The 19,158-nt window shown below is 43.6% G+C and overlaps 1 gene segment (V, D, J or C); it reads left to right on the forward strand.

Annotated features, from left to right (window-relative positions):
* Positions 1–11,741: 11,741 nt before the first annotated feature.
* LOC123287937 (immunoglobulin lambda variable 3-19-like) lies at positions 11,742–18,146 on the forward strand. The segment is given in 2 exon segments: positions 11,742–11,877; positions 17,827–18,146. Coding segments are annotated over 2 exon segments (456 nt in total).
* The last annotated feature ends 1,012 nt before the right edge of the window (positions 18,147–19,158 follow it).

Genomic DNA, 19,158 nt, shown 5'->3' on the forward strand with positions numbered 1-19,158 from the left:
TATAATGTCACTATGTTACAACCCCATTTCTGATGAATCACGAGCAACTGCTCTTAAAAAAATCCTTACAAAACTGGAAGTGAAACTCTAGAGGCAATTCAGATTCCACGCACTTCCTGTATCTCAAAAATCTTGCAGGCTCTCTGGGAAATGTTATCTAGCACATTGCCATTTCCTAAGACTGAAGAAAGAATGAAAGAAGGAAAAAAAATGCCCATAAGAACACTATCGCCTAAAATCTAGCATCTGAAGTGTCTTCTATGCAAATATTAGTAGAAAAACCTTAAAATAAATTTGGATTAAATTATTCTTTCAATACTAATGAGCCTTATATTACAGAATCTGATTCATAGCAGTAACTTTAAAACAATAGCTGTGGAGTCTCTGTGTATGTGTGTCTATACATATATGTGTGATTCTTTTTTTTTTTTTTTACCTCTAGATGGTATAATTTCTAAAGAGCTCTGTTTAATAGGATTAAAGTAAGCACTTATATAAACGTAATGGAAACCAACCAAAATGTTTTCAAGCTATCATAAGATACAATAATTTTTGTAAATGAAAGCTTTCTAAGATTGTGTTTGATCAAGATGGACATGTCTTCAGTGTTATCAGCATTGGATATGACACAGAGGTGCAGCCTCTCTTCTATGTTTATTGGTCAAATAAGCTCGTGTTATCTTTGTTACAAAATAGGTTAGCAAAATTATAACTTAAAATGGTAGATAATTGTGCCTAATGTCTCATGAAGTCTTGTGGGTATATAAATAATTATAGGGAACAAGTAAACTAAATAGTGTGAAAAAGATAAAAGTGTTTAACATTTTAACAATCATTATGTGTAATGGCATGTGTATTTAAAATAGCTTCCAAAAACTCTTTGATGTTTTGCTAAGTGGAATTAAATGATGAAGTAATTTATTGAATATCTGAGTCATTTCCACATGAGAGAAAATACTGAAACAGTATTGCTAAACATGTCTAAGTTTATCTAGTTTTGTCTTATTACAGAGAAACTAAAAGAAGTTTGGGTTTATTAGTAAATGTCTCTTGCGTTTTACTAAGAAATTGTACTATGAAGTAGCATGTTTCCAGAAATTATGAAAAATGTTTATAAACTTACCAAGCCAAAGAATGCTAATGTCAAGACAGTTTATAATTACTTACTTCTTAATTTCCACTAACTATTAAGGTCTGTAAGGGTTAACAATTCTAATTAATATTTGTAATTAAAGCTACTAAAATTAATAAGGAAAATATATTTGTAGTCAAGGAAAGTAAGATACATGTTTTCAGTTAATAAAGTATAAAGAATGGAAATATTTTTGTTTGTTTTGTTAAGAAAGATAAATTTGACCTAAAAAGTACTAAGAGGGAAGAAAGATGGAATGGGACAAATTCTGAATGCAAAAGAAAATTATAGAAGTTTTGTGGAAGAGGAACCCTGAGGAAAGAATTTTGTGCATGGTCACGTTGGTTAAGATTAAAATAAATTTAATTAAGTGAATAAGTTATAATATCAAATATAAGTTGGTGAAAAATTAGAATTTTGTTTTCTCTCTCTTAAAAGGGATCATTGTATTGAACTTTAGGTCTTGTCTTGACAAGGAGATTATAAACGGTTATTCTTTATTTTCGAGCAAGTCTACCTAAAAGATAGAAATTCTATGTTTGAGTAAAATAATTTCCTATGTTCTAAAAAACTAAAATCTTTCTAGGAGTTCTTAGGAGAAGTTCTTAGGAGAACTTAGGATTGTTTTTTATTTTTTAATGATGAACTCTGTAGTTTACCTTTAACACCTCCTAGTCTCACTTTGGTTACATGAATAACTGAGCATTTTTTCACAGTGAGCATTGTTTCCTATTTGACCAAGTGTTTTAAAAACTTTTGGTGTTTTTTTTTTTTTTCAAATTTCTTCAAAATTCAAACTTAGTGAATTTCAATTGGAACCCTGGGATATCTTAAAGAATTTGCTCTCTCTTTCTATAAAGAGGGAGATATTGAGCTAATTAGGCTTATTTGGTATGTTAAATTAAATGTGAAGCATTGTCAAATAGATGATGATAAACCTTCATAGGTTATATAACGTGGGCAAATGTTATTAATAAAAGTTTTTTAAAAACTATATATAAACACTCCTAAAATTCTGATGTATAGTTGTTGTCAGCCATAATTCCAGTTATTATCTTGAAATGTGTAGTCACAGAAATAGCCAAGTTTCTTTGTCAACTGACCTTTTTGAGTTTTTTGTCATTTGCAGATAGTTGTTGTACTCTTTTTCAGATATATTTTACCTTCAGATAAATTCATAGAAAGGACTCTGACATTAGCTCTAGAATGCAGGTTTCTACAAACGTTCAGATTGTAAAACTGAGCTGGGTAAAAATCACACAACTCTAACAGAGAAAATTATGGCTTCATAAAACTGATAATAGAAGTTGCAGATTGGGGCTGGTGCTGTGGCCAAGTGGTTAAATTCATGTGCTCCACTTCAGTGGCCCAGGTCATTGTCAGTTCGGATCCTGGGTGCAGACATGGCACCACTCACCAAGCCATGCTGAGGCAGCATCCCATAAGCAAACCCAGAAGTACCTACAACTCAAACATACAACTATGTACTGGGTGACTTTGGAGAGCAGAAGAAGAAAAAATAAAAAAAGAATATTGGCAACAGATATTAGCTCAGGTGCCAATCTTTAAAAAGAAAATGAAGATTAAGATCAATAATCAATTACACACGACTGAATGAACTGATGAGGATGATAACAATTTTCATGAATTTTCATTTGAGATATTGATGATTTTTAGTGTTTCATGTTTCCAGATTTAAGGAAATTTTTTCCCTTTTCTCTTAAGATAGCTATGACCAATAGCAATTTGGTAATTTATACCTTTTAAGCAGAATTGAAATATTTATCTCTTTCTCCCTACCAGATCCTTCCAGAATTTGAAAACTTCTGATGAGTGAGTGTTATTATTTTCATGGAAATATAGTTATTTGCATAAGTTCAATATGAATTTGATCTCCTTATAGCAGGACACAACTGGAAACATTGATTGCATTACCAAAGCTTTGACAGGAATTTTGTATTTGAGAGAAGCATGCATAGACTCAGATATGACCAGATAGCTTTGAGGAACAAAGGTTGGACTTTAGGGAATAAAGCCACGTGGAAATATGTACCTGGTATCTTGCTTACAGGGTTCCTAGATACCTTACCAGGTGAGAAAAGAAGGTCATTTCCCTGACAGGTGCAAAGAACCTCATAATATTTGGGGGAACCTCAAGAGAAGGGAGGAATTCACCCAAATCTGTAGGTATTGCAGGCAGTCTGAAGACAAGTTCTTCACTGGTTTTCCTGGCCTTGAGAAGCCTTTGAATTTCAACTTGAGATTCCTTACAAAAAGTTCCTGCAAAGTAGATTTAAAAGAGCCTATATGATGAACTGCTATTCTTGTTGAACTTATGTAACTAATAGGACCAAATTTATTGAAACTAGACATTTTTGCCAGCCAGTTAGTCCTAATTTGTGTATCTTTGTCAAAAATGAGGTGATATTAGAGAGAAAAAGTATGTTGCAATAAAAACTATAGTACACATTCATGGATATTAGATTCTAGTTCTGTTAATTGTCTTTGAGGTTTTTGTTTTCTATCTGTAAACTGGACTGGGCCCTGAATTGTTCTAGTCTCCTGAAATATCTGGCTACAAATCTCCAAACTAACATTTTCAATTTTTTCCATCATTTTCACTTGGAATCATTGAGAATTGAAATTACCCTTTTTCCTGAAGCCCTGCAAACTGAAACTGGACAACTTGGTATAAACTTAAGCAACATTCATGCCTGTTGCTGTGTATGCCACTCATAAAGATACCTGAAGACATCATCAGAGATGTTTCAAACTGCAAAATATGCTTCCACCCTAACATCTAGAAGTCTTGTTGACCAGCTCCCCCGGGATCAGAAACTGCTTTAGAATTTGCTCCAACCTTTAACCTTGCTTTTCTTTTTGTTTATCTAGAAATACTTCCTACTAAATACCTGGTAACTTGCTCACACAATATAGGCCTAACATTGGAAGCCAACCTGCATCACCATCTTACTAAGAGACTAGTTCAATGACATGGAACAACCTAAGCCCCTTATCAGCAGGAGGAAGGTAGAGTACCTGTCACTGTCGATTGTTCAAGATTTTGGAATGAATAACAAAAAGGGGGGATTTGTACCAATGAGCCCTCTAGGACAAGTTCAGCTGACCCCAACTTATCAACATGGTAATTAAGAATTGTCTTTCAGGAAACTGAGACCCTTTTTCTGGTTCAGTCTGGTTGAGAACACCAATCCATCAACTGGACTTGTGCAAATGCCAGATAAGTGAGGTTTTTGACATCAAGGAGATAAAAACTTCACCCTCAGGTCCTAGTCAAATCACTATTCTTGAACGTGCATCCCATGAAGAGGCATGAAGCTTGACTATGCTTGCACAGATCATCAATTACCTCACTTATCCTTACCTCCAATCATCTATCTCCATATTTCAGACCACCTTGGCCTCATCCCATAAATTGTGACTCAAGTCCTGGATTAGGTATTCAGATCTTAGGGCACATGCCACCTGTCTCCTTGCAGATAGACCTCACAAAGTAAAGCTACATTCTTTTCCCAACCTGATTCTGTAATGATTGGCTTTTTAAATGTGCATTGGGTAAGAGAATCCCAATTTTGTGTGGTAACAGTGTGATATTTGGAGAAAGTAGGAAAGACCAAAACAACTACAGCTGAATGAGATCAAGCAAGTAGCAGGAAACATCCCATTTTGTCTGGACATCTCGTTGGGAAATAACCCCCACACACCACACATGTGGCTTGTAAAAAAGTCTATTATTAAACATTTCCCCACATCATTGCAGTGTCTAGAATCTGAATCATGCTCAGTTGATGATGGCAGGACAGTTAAGCCCCAAGACCCTGGTGGTCCAGGAAGTACTTGTGGAGATAAGGAGGAGGAAGTGAGAGTTTCCACGGTGACCTACTCCAGAGTTTCTGGGACTTTGGTGTTCCCACAATCCCCTGGGGGTCTCCACAAGATGCCGATGCAGCTGCAGCTGGTCAGGGCAGGGCCCAGGAATCTTCATGTCTAACAGCTTCCAGAAGAGTCTGTGCTGCTGGCCCCCCAAGGACAACACTTTGACTGGCTTCACTCCTACTCACCTGCTACTCATATCTCAGGTAAGAGTCACCATAGGAAGGCACAGTCTGTGGAGCACAGGGGATATACTCTCCCTCCCACCCTGGGACCATGGGGTCTTGGCACTGCACTCACCTCTGTCCACAATTCTCCCTTCCATCATGGTTAGGGGCTCAGTCTGTTCCTACTCAGCTTCCCTAGGCATCTGTGGCCCAAGGACAGATGGTCATCACCTCCTGTGCTGAAGCAGCAGTGATTTGGGGTTTATAACTGTGTCTCCTCATATCAACAGCTCCTGGCACAGCCCCGCATGACTGAGGAGTGTGGTCAACAATCAAACTTCACAGACCCCAGACTCCAAATCTGGAAAATCTCTGAGCATCTCTCACCTTCAGCCCTGCCAAGAGTCTGATTACTATTTATTTTTCTATTCAGGGTGGCAGTTAGGTCTCTTACCTACTGTTTCTTAGTGAGGAGGAAGTGAGACTAAAACCATACTTGGCTTGCACTACTCCTCTCCTGCCTGCTGTTCTGTTATCAGCTCCCCTAGAGTGAGGCACCTTCTAAGTTCAAAGCTAAAGAAATCAAGCCCCCTTTTTCTCCCACAACTTGGCAAAGTATATCCTTTGCAGCAGCAGCTCATTAAGGCCACTTGGGAACAAGGTATCTGTCCTGCCTGTGGTCTGTGCACTCAGACACCCACATGATCTGCTCAGGAAAGGCAGGTATAGACAAGGTCCAGATGGCTCAGAGACCAGGCTGGGACAGTGCAGGGATGTCACCTTGAGACCTTGCCTCTAGCTTCTGTTGTCCAAGCTATCATGGGAAGTGAGCCTGCCACACTGTCCAGGTTTTCATAGATATCTTCTCTTTCCATTTCCATGGAGAGGAGTGTGGGGATGTTGTCTCTGGCCTGACTTGCCTGTTACCTAAGGACACAGATCTTGGGGAGTTCTTCTACCCCTTGTTGGCTCAGGCTTTGTCTGCCACCAGCAGCCTTGGAGCCCTGATGGAGCCATGGATCCTACCACTAAAGAAGACTCGCTCCTCCTCATAAATCCCTTTCTCCACCTCATGGCTTTTTTCAGCTCCTTTCCCACTATCAGCACTTCCAAGAGGCACTGAAACGTACTAAATTAAGACAAATTACACTTTTAGGTTCTGTTTAAAAGTATCATCCTCAAGGAGGCCATCCATGACATAAAAACTAAGTGATATGATTTTGCTGAATGTTCTCACAGGACACTGTATTTCCCTCTGATGTAGTTCTTAGCACATGTCATATCTCATTTATACCTCTGTGATGCTTAGACTCAGTTCTGTGAGGAGAGATTGTGCACAGGGACCAACAAGGTAGTGGCTCTGAGCATTTACGGTGATGGTCAAAACTCATGTGGGAAAGTACAGAATGTTCTTGTGGGGCAAGACAAGGCTCTGGACCCAGGTACATTGCTCCTGCTGTGGTCACAGAGGGGAAGCAATGGGGAAAGAGGAGTCTTAAGTCCAGGAGAGACTGTGCTGCCTGGGGACTTGAGACAGGCTCCAGGGAGGAGAAAGGACACAATAGGGGAGGAAAGCACTTGGCAGGAAGACCCTCCCAGGGAGTTGTGATCATAGAGATAGTGCAGTTTTGAGGATCCCAGCCTTGCTGCTGAGGCCCTGAAAGCAGGGTTCTGGGGGACTGAGTTAGTTTGCTAGGGTGACTGTCACAGAGCACCACATACTGGGAGCTGACAATAGAGGTTTACTGTCTCACAGTTCTGAGGTTAAAAGTCTGAGATCAAGGTGTTACAGGGTTGGTTTTCCCGTGGGCTGTGAAGGAGAACCTGCTTCATGACTCTCTTCTAGCTTCTAGTTGTTTGCTGGCAATCATTGGTTTCCTTGCATGTAGATTCTGCTTCCATCTGAATATGCTGTGAGTGTCACCAAATTCCCACCTTTTAGAGGAAACCTGTCAAATTGGATTAAATGTCTACCCTACTCTAGTATGGTCTCATCTTAAATTAACTAATTTCATCTGCAATGGTCCTATATCCAGTGACATCTCATTCAGATGTACAGGGGTTAGAACTTCAATACGCGTGTTCTAGAGGAGACACAATTCAGCTCAGAACAGTGTTTCTCCATGGTTGAGCTCTCCCTTCCTTTTGGGTATGATTATAGGTTCAGAGTTCTGCAGGTTGTAGGTGCACCAGCCTGCTCTCAGGGATTCATGTAGGGCATGAACTGACAGTCCAAAAAGACCCTGACTGTTTCCTAAATGACTAATATCTTTAGCCTGTTGTCCAAGGCTCCATCCATAGTGATCATATCTGTGACGTGACAAGGATGGCTTCCACAGCCTCCCAGTCTGGTCACAAGTGAGACAAGAACTCCATTTTTTCAGTGGGAGTTCGTTGGCAACTGCATTCCTGGCAGAGTCCCTGGGATATCAAGCTGATCTGCTTCTCCTTCAACTTCAGGCCCTGTTTCTCCTGAGCCAGCTCTGCTCTGCTGTAGACATGGAATCCCTAACAGCCTGGTAAACTCCCGCTGTGCTCTCTGGACTGACATGAGGGATCAGTGTGAGGAGCCCCTGTTCTCTCTGCCCAGTGTCCCTTCCCCTCAGTGATACCAGCCCAGCCCTGAGGCCTGTTAGTCCTCACCTGCTCCTTGAGTAAAATAATAAAACAGACCTCAACTAAAACAGATGTGGGAAGGCCTATAAAGGGGGCTCTCATGCCCTATCATACCTCATCAATTACTCCAAACAGGAAGAGAGGTGCCTGCATCTGCAACAGGAAGTACAACTACTCTACTGCTGAAGGAAGATTTCTCTCCCCACCCGGCACCAGCGCAGCCAATGAGAAGCTGTTGCCACTCTGGACTGTTACTTTCCCCCAGTGGACTTTCATTAAGAACAGCCTCTCACTCCTCCCCCTTTTCCTCTATAAAACCACCTCTCCTCCTTTCTTTTCTCAATTCGCTTATCTTTTGCCATAGTATTCATATCCAGAAGTGGAATTCTTTTGGCTATTCCCAAATAAACTCATTTTGAGGGTACAATAACTGGTGAATTGCTTTTTGAGTTGACACAACCCAGGCCTGCATGCTGCCCTCTGTGGACGGGTCAGCGGAGACACACTGACATCAACGTGTGCAGTCCAGGTTTGCAGTTTCTGCAGAACCAGGTACCACCTCCCCGAATGAGGAGTCACAAGCAGAGCTTCTCTAGTGAGACAACAGCGATGAGAGGACACACGTCAAAGATCTGGACAAGCATGAAGCAGTTCTGCTGTAGCTCTGCTGGGACATCTCGTGACGTCTCTTTTGGAGAACCAGGACCACATTCCTCTGTCCAAAGATCTGGTGATCAGGACTGGGATCTGGGAGGATGTCCCCTCTGGTAACCTGTGCAAAGGGCATTCATTTCTGACCTTGTGTGCGTGTGTATGTGAGTACGTATTTTCACGTTTCCAGAAAATGTAGCCAATCCACAATGCAAGAATTTTTGGTTCCCCAACTTTCTTCTTTCCACTATTCCACTGTTTTGGCTTTATATTATTTATAAGAATAAGTACTAAGAATATTAATAGGAGGAAGAGGAAACATTCATGTGTGCCTAATATGTATAAAACACCTTCAAATGCACATCATATTTTAATTTGTTTACTCACAAATACTGTACTGTCAAGCATTCTCATCATCACCCCATTTTACAGATGGGAAAGCTGAGGCGTGGAGGGGTGAGCAACCTGCCTGAGGTCAGAACTAGAAAGTGGCCGACCCAGCAGCAAACCCAGGTCTCTGACCCCAGAGTCCCCGGTCTTCACCACCATCCTGTTGCCTCTCATTGTGCTTTCAAAGCTGAGACTTGGCCCCTCCTTAAGAAGCCAGACAGTTCTCTCTTCTATTTCAAAAGGAAATGACTGATATTGCGAATTTGCAGTGCAGCCCTGTATGATTGAAATAAAATTGGAAACACTTATGGAATTGGTAAATTTACAGTAGCCACATTTAAAAAAATAGAAGAAACAGGTGGAATTATTTTTCACAGAATATTTTTTAAGTCAATGAGTTGAAATAGTATCATTTCAATATGAATTAAGTGTAAAGATACTGATATGTTTTACATCACTTTTATACGATGTCCTTTAAATGTGTTGGGTTTCTCAGAACTACAGGACATCTCTCCTGGGACTACCCAGATTTCATGCTCACAGCTACATGTGTGTGGCCATGACAAGGACAGAGCAGGTTAAATGGATGAGGTTTCCTTGGGCTAACAGTCATTGCTGTATGTAACCATAGCCACCAGGGGGCGAAAGGAGGGCCCCATGACCAAGAGCGACACAGGGGAGGAATGACTGCTCCATTTTCTACCCAAAATAGGAGTACTGAGGCCACCTAGAAGTAAGGGAATTTTTATAACATGCGTCCATACTACTTCCATTCTTAAAAACAAGACGTTAACATATAACAACAATATTAAAGATGAATCTGAGCCATCAGCACACATTTTCATTAGTCAGTGTAATGAAGGACAATAGTCCATGTGAATTTTTTATAAATGTGAATGCAAGAATCACTGTCAGTCAGAAGATCATTTCCACAAACCTCACAACAAGTCCTTAAGCTATATTTGTGCAGAGACCTAGAAAGGAAGGATGATTTTAAAGAATACTTTATTGAGCCTGGATAACTCTTCGCGGTATTCTCCTTAAACAGATACATTTGCTTAATTCACAAGCACAGATCATTTTTATGAAGGTCAATTCTCCCAGGATGGTACTAGCAAGTTCCCTCCCATGGTGGAATGTGACCCAGAAGCAAAGGTGTCAGAACCTGCCTGCAGGAGTGGCCATCATGGACCCATGGGGGAGACTCTGAGGTGTGAAGCAGGAGGAGTGGAGGCATCCAGCTGGGAGGGTGGAGAGGAGCTGTGTGTAAAGCGCTCAGTGGGAACAATAGCGCATGTGTCTGACACATGTGGCCCTCATCTCATCTTTGATGATCTCTTCAGACCAAATTCTGATGAGTGAGCACATGGGGTCTGCTGTCTGTGCTCAGGTATCAGCACAGTGCTTCACCCGTTATTTCCATGAACAGCATCTCTAGCATTTTGCAAGGGAATTAACATTATCACATCCTCAGCAGTGTGAGGTTTGAAAACAAACACGTTTGTTCATGATAGAAGGTAAAATATGCATCTTACAAATCATGTTTATAAATTTTAAGGGATTCTGTTCCTACTCTGAGAGAAGTCCAAACTCAAGAGATTTGACCATGTTAGAAAAGGATCCTCATCCTAACTTGCCAGGGGAAGAACCTGACAGGAGTAGCCCAATGAGGCATCTGAAGTCCCCAAGGTCCTGCTGACATGTCCTCCAGTGTTGCGTGTCATGGAGGGAGCAGAGTGAGTGTCCCCACATTGGTCCACAGACAGATGATGTTTCACTGGGAAACACAGATTTCAACACCATGAAGATCTGAGGGCTCTTCAGGCAGACTGAGGGAGGAGGGAGGTCCTGAATACAGAAGAGATGGTGGTGACAGGAGGGCCCAGGAGGGTTGGGATGAAGAGGAGAACGATATGGGCATGGTTATTGGCAGGGAATGAAGGTCTGACAAGTCAGGGTCTGAGGTCAGCCCCCTGGATTGGAATCTTGACTCACTCATCACTGTCTGGTGGACTGTGGGGAAATCATTTAACTTTACAGTGATGGCTCCCTCCTCATCAGACTGGAGGGAAGTTTGACCTTCAGCAGAGGGCTTCTGGTGGATTAGTGTGATGTCTGGTTGGGAGGGTGCAGGGAAGAACTCACCAAAGGTCTGGCATCTATTGAGGGCTCAGAAGTATTGAAGTATCAATGCATATAAGAAGACATCATCCTGGCAGCAGCAGGGGGCACTGTGGGTCTTTGTTTGTGGCACCTACTCCATCCAGTTCCCCTGGCTGTGCTCAAGTGCAAAGGGCGTAACTGATGCTTCCTTTGCAGACACTTGTATTGTGTAGAATCAACTCCCCACTATGAAACCCACACCTGGCACTTTTTCTGACCTCAGTAAATTACCAGCAGGAAGTCCTTAGGCTCAGGGCTCAGACAAGAGCTCAGACAGAGGGAATGGGGAAGAGATATGCATTCAATGTTCCTCCCTCTTGAACTGCAAGAAGAGAGGATAAATGTAGAGCTGGGAGAAGCCAGTCATCCTGGGCAGCCTCAGGGCAGAGCTCCTGTAAGACCCCTTCGCCAGGGACTGGTTCCCTTCTACCACCTGCCCCTCATTTTCTCCACAAGTCTGAGCATCCCAGGGCACTTAGGTGTCTCCCTCTCTGACATTTCCCTCCAAGCGCAGGCCCCAAGGACATCTGTCAACTCTTGGTGCATTGAGCATCATTCTGTTATTCTTGGTTTCCAGGTCTCTGTGCTCTTCCTGTGCTGACCCCGCCACCATCTGCATCTACCTCCCTGGGAGCCTCAGCCAAGCTCACCTGCACCCAGTGCAGTGAGCACAGCACCTACTCCATTCGCTGTATCTACAGAGACCAGCGAAGGCCCCTGGGTACGTGATGCTGGTTATCAGTGATAAAAACCACAGTGAGGGGGACAAGATCCCTGATTGGTTCTCAGGCTCCAGCTCTGGGGCTGACTGCTACTTACCCATCTCCAAAATCCAGTTTAAAGACGAAGTTGAGTATCACTCTGGTGAGAGTCATACAATTGATGGACAGAATGAGTAAGAAACAGTGGCTTAGACGAAAGAGAAGAGAAGCTGAAACCTCCTTTCTCCCTGTCCCTTCTTCCCCTGGGGACTCAGGGTGAGCTGCTCCTTGTCCCTCTACAGGACCCTGAGACATTTGATTCTTCTCCTTGCAAACCCTATCATCATGTACCTCCTCTCCATGAAAACACTAAGAAGGGACCGATGCAGGTCAAAATTTAGGTTATTGTCAACTGTACATCTGTTTCCTCCAGCAGATGCCTGTGGGAACAATGCTGAGAGAGACTAGACCAGCCCAGGCAGGAAAATGACTCTGAGTGGCTAGACTGAGATGACTGCATCAAAAAACAACCCTTGGCCTTGTTGGGGAGGAAGACATTTCCTCTACCTGCTGTGGGTTCTTTGGACGGGAGAACAAATTAAATTGCCATGAGACAGAATAACAGGAGAAAATTAAACAAAGCTTCATAACATGTATACGTGGGAGAGGCTCAGGCAGGCAGAGCAACTCGCCAAAATGGCTGAAGCCAGCACCTTAAATATCATCTTCAGCTAAAGACAAATGAGGATGTTGGGGGTGGAAGGAGTCAGTTACAGGAGGTTACCAGACAAGTACAATAAAAAGATGCAGATTTAAGTCCTTGCCTTTGGCATTGATTAAGAGTTTCTAGAGTTAAGGTCTTCCCTCCTTCCTGGTACAGAGAGGGAGACACCTTTACAGTTGGAGATTTCCTTTACAATGTAAATGTTTCTTAACAAAGGGAAAGTAAACTCTGCTTTTCAGAGTTCCTTTCCTGTCTGCAGTTTATTAAAAGTAACCAGCCCCAAATAATCCTCATGCCTAAGAGACATATGTTGGGTGACCAATTCCCATCCCCCACAACCTCTGTGCTCCCAGCATAAGACTCTGCTTCGGGAAAAGACATGGATCTCAGGGGTCCAGGGGTGACCATGGAAGTCATCTGCAGCTGTCACGTCTTGACTCCAGGTGCACCATGGTGTATAGCAGGACTTCTGTCAGGGTTCAGGCCTCTGACAGTTGCACTTTGCCCTCATGGGAGGCAGGACAGAGAGACATCAACCCCATGGTGGGTGCTGAGCTGGGGACCAGTAGGGAAGTACCTTGTATGTTAGGAGGTCTATGGCAGGACCTACATGGAAGGTGACTTGAGCTTTTCCAGCTGTGGCAGATTGTCAGCTTGGGGTGCCAAGAAGGGCTAGATGTTTTGCCCACAGGACTCTTCCAGGGACACAGTGGGGACCATGTCCACAGGGATAGCAGCAGGATATGAGGGACACGAGACACTAAGGTGGACAATATGATGACTCCCTGAGTCTCAGTCCTGTGGGTGATCTACCTCAAGTGCATTTGGGAGGGGGCTGGTGTCCTGGATATGTGGATTTCCACCATAACTTTTCTAGCGTCTGAAAAACAAACATCTGTCACACACATCATATCTTTGTGTCAACATGGAACTGCCATATTGACGAGGTAACACTGGTCCCTGTGAACTGGCCTGAGCAAGGTCAGGTGGGATTTTAGGGCTGGACCCCAGAAGGTCAGGCTGGGATAGCCAGTCAGAGGTCTGACATGGAGATTCCTGGAGCTGCCTATGGCCTGGATGACTCTAAAGGATGCCAGAGGAGAGGAGATTGCTGGTCTCTGTGGGAGGGAGTGGACAGAATGCAGAAGGAATAGGGAGAGATGGACATCAGGGCTCAGTCCTACAGTGACATGTGTCAGCCTCTAGTTGGCTGAGTCACCAGGGTCACAGGGCCATCTCCCATCCTCTACACTCCACTAAACAGTTGATCTCTACTAAGGATTTTCACTGCCTTTGTCCCCAACAAGGTCTCCCATGGGGTCCTCCAGTGGGGAGATTCCTCCACTGGTTACACTGTAGGAGAGGGAGTCTGGAGGACTGTGGGGACATAAATACAAACCCCAGTGTGGACCAAATCACATCCAGGCCCACCTGGGCCTTGTAGTGCTATCAACTTTGAAGAAGGTCAGCAGTAGCCTCTGATGGACCGACAGAGGGACAAACTACTAGAAGTGGTGGCAGCGAATGGAAAGGTGAGTCTGTGCTGACATGATGACCAAGCAGTGATGGAGCCGCCACTACAAATTCTTGTCAGAGGTGGACCAATGGCCATGAGAGGCCATTACTTATGGTCAAGGTTACAACAGGGTGCTGAACTCTTCCGAGGACACTGTCAGCTCTTGTCGTGTGAAAATGACAATGAAATTGTGAAGGATGAGAGGCCCTTCCTTGGTTGTGCTATACCCATGTATTTGTCCAAACAGATGCCAGGTAATCCTGAGACCTGGAGTAACAGTTTTTGTCAAAAATAACTGTTGCTATGGCCTTAGAAGATTCTCAAGAATGGACAGAATGCATTGTCATTGTCACATTAGGGGAATCTCGAAAGCTTGAGAAGCTGTTGATAAATAGGTCCAGAGAGCAGCTGACACAGGTCACAGGACCTGCACGTGGAGGCGTGTTGAAGCTGCTGTTGCTCTGAGTGTGACAGGGCAAGCTAGGCAGGTGGGCTGGAGTGAGAGTGTGCTGGAGGAGGGGCCCTTCCCCTCTGGCTCCTCCTGCATCTCCCACTCTCTGCCTCTGACTCTGTCTCTCTCTCTGAATTTCTCTAGTTCTCTAGTTTCTATAGTTCTCTGGTTCTCTTCCAGTAAGTCTTTATCCTATGTGGTTCTTTTATATGCACTCTTTCCTGATTTTCATTTACTGTCCATTTTGTCTATGTGTCTGTCTTTTATCCTTGATAATCTAAACATCAAAACTAATGACACTTAGCCTGTCACTGTCCTGGGTCTCCTGTGTGAGGACCAGAATTCTGACCCCTCCCCTGCAGGATGGAGACCTCATTCCCCAGAGGCTGGGGTGTCAGCAACTGCAGCTCCAGGACTTGCTTCTGCTGAAGAGACCTGGCACAGTGGGGACATTCCTGTTCTTGGTAACAGGCTACATCTAGTGACCTGTGAGTGTGGTGGGATGGAGGCAGGGCTGCCGGCCATTCAGCGGGATCCGAAGGGCACCCCCAGCACCAGAGCCCCATTATTTGTACTGTGGGCCCTGTTGTGTCAGACCTCAACATCCATATCTGCCCAAATCTGCTTCCTTCCTGTCCTCAGGGTGTGTTCTCTGTTTCATCTAGACCTCTTGCAAACTAGTCTATGTGAGAGTTGGCTCTTGGAAACCTTCACCTACAACAACTTTTTTCTTTTATTATGTCATAATTACATAATTTACATAATGACATAATTTACAAAATTACATAATTTACATCTTCCAAGATCCAGCACTTTTAGTGAACAGTTGTGTGAGTTTTGACAAATGCATACAGAGGTGTAAGCACTTCCACAACCATGATGTGTAACAGTTCAATCATTACCCACAGATTCCCAGACCTCTTGGCAGTCACACTCTCCTGCCATGTCCAACTCACAACTCCAGATCTGATGTCTGTCACCATAGTTCGATCTTTGCAAGAACTTCATATAAATATTATGTTTCATTCTGGTAGTGGTTTCATTCAGGCTTCTTTCACTAGGCATAATCCATTTGGGATGCTTCTACATTCTTGCATGTTAATAGTTCATTCCGTTTTCACTGTGAGTAGAATTCCCTTGCACAGATGAACTACAGTTTGTGTTTCAATTTCCCAGTGAAGTGACACTTGGCATATTTTCATGTTCCACTCTGGTAATTTCAAATAAAAGCTTTAGGACCTTGTTTTGTTTTTTTTTGTGGACATGAGTTTTCATGTCACTTGAATAAATACTTAGGAATGGAATTTCTGGCTCATATGGTAGATGTATGTCGAACTTTCTCAGAAACGAACAAATTGTTTTCCAACGTCGATGCTGGCTTTGCATTTTCATTATAACCAAGCATTTACGAGACTTCCAGTTGTTCCGCATTCTCATTAACAGTAGCTTCTCAGGTTTTGTTTAAACCTTTTTAATATATCTGTAGTGATATCCCATCATGTTTACAGTTTTCATTTCTTTAGTGACTGGAAACCTTGAGCATCTTTCAGGTGCTTATTGTCATCTGTGTGTTTTGTTTAGTGAAGATTTTGAACAAATGCTTGTCCATTTTCAAATTCAGATTCCCCCGGTGACTTTTACTCAGTGGTGTGTGTGTGTGTGTGTGTGTGTGTGTCTAGGTAGATTGATGTGATTTTATCCCCTGTGTATGTTCATATGTCCACACCACAGTTAAGAGACAAAACGGTTCCATCTCCACAGGGAGCCCTCGTGTTGTCCTTTTATAACAACATCCACTTCCTCCCTCCTACGTGCCCTGCACTGCCCCTAACATTTGCCATCCACTAACTGATTCTCCATTTCTAAAATTTTGTCTTTTCAGGAATGATTAATAGAAATAAAAAATAGATTTCCATTGTGCATAGCCTTTGGGATTGGCATTTTTCACTCTGCATAAGCCACTGTACATTCATCAACATCCTTGTGTGCATTAAGATTTCATTCCTTTTCATCACTGAGTACTATTCCATGACCCCAGTATACCAAAGTCTGTTTACCAATCCACCCAATGAAGGACACCTGGATTGTTCTTACCTTGAGGTAGTATACATAAGGGTGTATGAACATTTGTGCATAGTTTCTCTATGAACATATTTTTATTTTGAAATAAATGCCCAAGAGTCATTTGCTGGGTTCCATGGTAACCATAAGTTCACTTTTTTAAAGAATCTCTCATACCCTTTTCCAGGGTTGCTGCAGCATTTCATATTCCCCTCATGGGACATGAGTGATACAGTATCCCCACATCCTCGCCAACAATTAGGTCTGTCACTAATTTTATTGCAGCCAATCTGATAAGTACGTAGGGAGATGTGCTTGTGGTTTTCATGTGCATTTCCCTCATGGTTAATGAGGAACGACCTTTCTTGTGCTCTTTGCGATTTCTGTGTCCTCCTCCGTGGAATGTTTGTGCTTGTTAATTGCCTATGTTAAGAATGGATTTTATTTTTACAGTTTACTTTTGAGGGTGCTTAATGGTCTCTATACCATAGTCCTTCATTGCACATTGGGTTTTCAAATATGTTTTCTCTGTTACTTGTTTTTTTCATCCTTTAGAAAGTCTTACAAAGCAAAAGATATTACATTTAATGAGGTACAACATATTGATCATCCTTTTACCATTCATGGTTCTGGTGTCATCAAAGAATTCTTACAAGCCTTAGATACCAAAGGTTTCTCCCATTTTTTTCCCCAAACCATAAAAAAGACTTGCCTGAGAGGCACATAAGCAACTTCTCTGTACCTGGTCATGATGTTTCACGTCTCATACAACAGCATGACCAGTGTCCCTACAAGCTCCCACTTCACCACTGCCCAGTCCACAAACATGGATGACCCATCACTAGAGCAGGACTGAGGGCTTGTCCCCAAGCCCAGAGGGGAAGCCCAGGGCACAGACTGAGGTGTAAGAGCATGTGCTGGGGGTAGGCATCTCTACTTTCTCACTCAACACAAGAGAGAGTTCTGTGGGCTCAGGGACATGCCTTGGGAATAGGACCCACTTTCACAACCTCTTTAGGGTGAGTCATTTTCTGATCAGGACAGAGAAACTCAGGAAGGCCACAAAAAAGAGGAAGCAGATTTGCATTTCTTCTAGAGAATAAGAGAGGCCCTGAGGCACATCCCCAGCTGTAGGCTCAGAGGCAGAAGTCTGGGGAATCTCCACCATGGCCTGGACCCCTCTCTTGTTAGCCTTCCTCTCTCTCTGCACAGGTGATGCATCCCAGGGCTCAGCCCCTAAAGAGACTATGGAACAGCCTGGCCCTGATCTTCAGCTCTGCAGAGGGGAGGCTTCAGGGTGTGGGCCCTCTGGGAATGAGACCCTCATCCTTACCTTCACCTCTGCTCTCCTCTCTTGCAGGTCCTGTGGCCTCTTCTGAGCTGACTCAGCCATCTGAGGTGTCCGTGGCCTTGGGACAGAGAGCCACCCTCACCTGCCAGGGAAGCAACTTTGAATTTTTTTCTCCTAGCTGGTACCAGCAGAAGCCAGGCCAGGCCCCCGTACTGCTCATCAATGTTAATAATGAGCGCCCCTCAGGGATCCCTGAACGATTCTCTGGCTCCAGCTCAGGAGACACGTCCACACTGACCATCAGCGGGGCCCAGGCTGAGGACGAGGCTGACTATTACTGTCTGGCAGTAGATGCTCTTAGTTCTGAAACTCACAGTGATACAGGCTGATGGGGAAGTGAGACACAAACCTCTTTCTCATCTGTGTCACACTCTCCTCCAGCCTCAGGAGGACTTCAGACAAAGCCATGAGCAGGTCCTGCCCAGGTCCAAGATACGAGATGCCCAGGCTGCCCTCTCCTCCCAGCCCTCCAGACAGGCTCTTTGGAGGATGGATCAGGACTGGATTTAAGGCTGGTAGGACAAGGTTGTTTCCTGGACAAGTATGTGAATTGTGGACAGACAGCCTAGGTGGACAGGCAGAGCGAGGAAGATATATGGCCATTAGTCATTGTGCCTGAATTTCCAAGTGGGAATGACTGGACTACATATTAGTCGAACTTTCCTGGGTTAGTGACCAGAACTGCCAAGGCCAGCTCTTTCTCTGAAGCCTCTGAGTCCCATTACAGCCTGGGCCTCTGAAGCAAGAAAACTAGGTTAATGGACACTGTCCCGTCTGCCTAGCTTCCCTCTTCAGAGCTCACACACCCACCCTACAGTGCTGGAAGCAGGATGTTCACAGCTGTGCCCTCACTGGGAAGTACCTTTATCAGCAAATAAGTGCCTCCCCCAAGTTTATGTTCCTCTCTGTGTGATTCAGATCTCATGTCTGCCTGATGCCAAGAGCCCAAGGTCCTGCCTCAGTTCAAGATGACCTTGCAGGAATCCCAGCTGAGTCCTCATTGGCCATCACATTGCAGGTCTTGGCAGTCTTGCCTCCATTCTTTATTCATGAGAGATCACCTCAAAATGTTATGACATGCAATTCTTCATGACGTATTGTGCTTTCAGGGAACAAAAGAGAAAATAAAAGTCCAGAGGGAAGAATATAAAGGAAGAGAGATCTTCAGAGAGAGAACCCTGGAGTTCTGCACATATTCCTAAGAGGACTGATGAGTCATGTGTGGCAGGAAACTGCATGAGCTTGAGGAAACAACCAGAGACACTGGAGGAACATTCTGCTGGGCTCACACTCACAGTCATGTAGTGCTTGTTCCCCTCTGAGGAGAGAGCTCCTGGGTAA

This window comes from Equus asinus, chromosome 8 (assembly GCF_041296235.1).
Source record: "Equus asinus isolate D_3611 breed Donkey chromosome 8, EquAss-T2T_v2, whole genome shotgun sequence".
NCBI classification, from domain to species: Eukaryota; Metazoa; Chordata; class Mammalia; order Perissodactyla; family Equidae; genus Equus; species Equus asinus.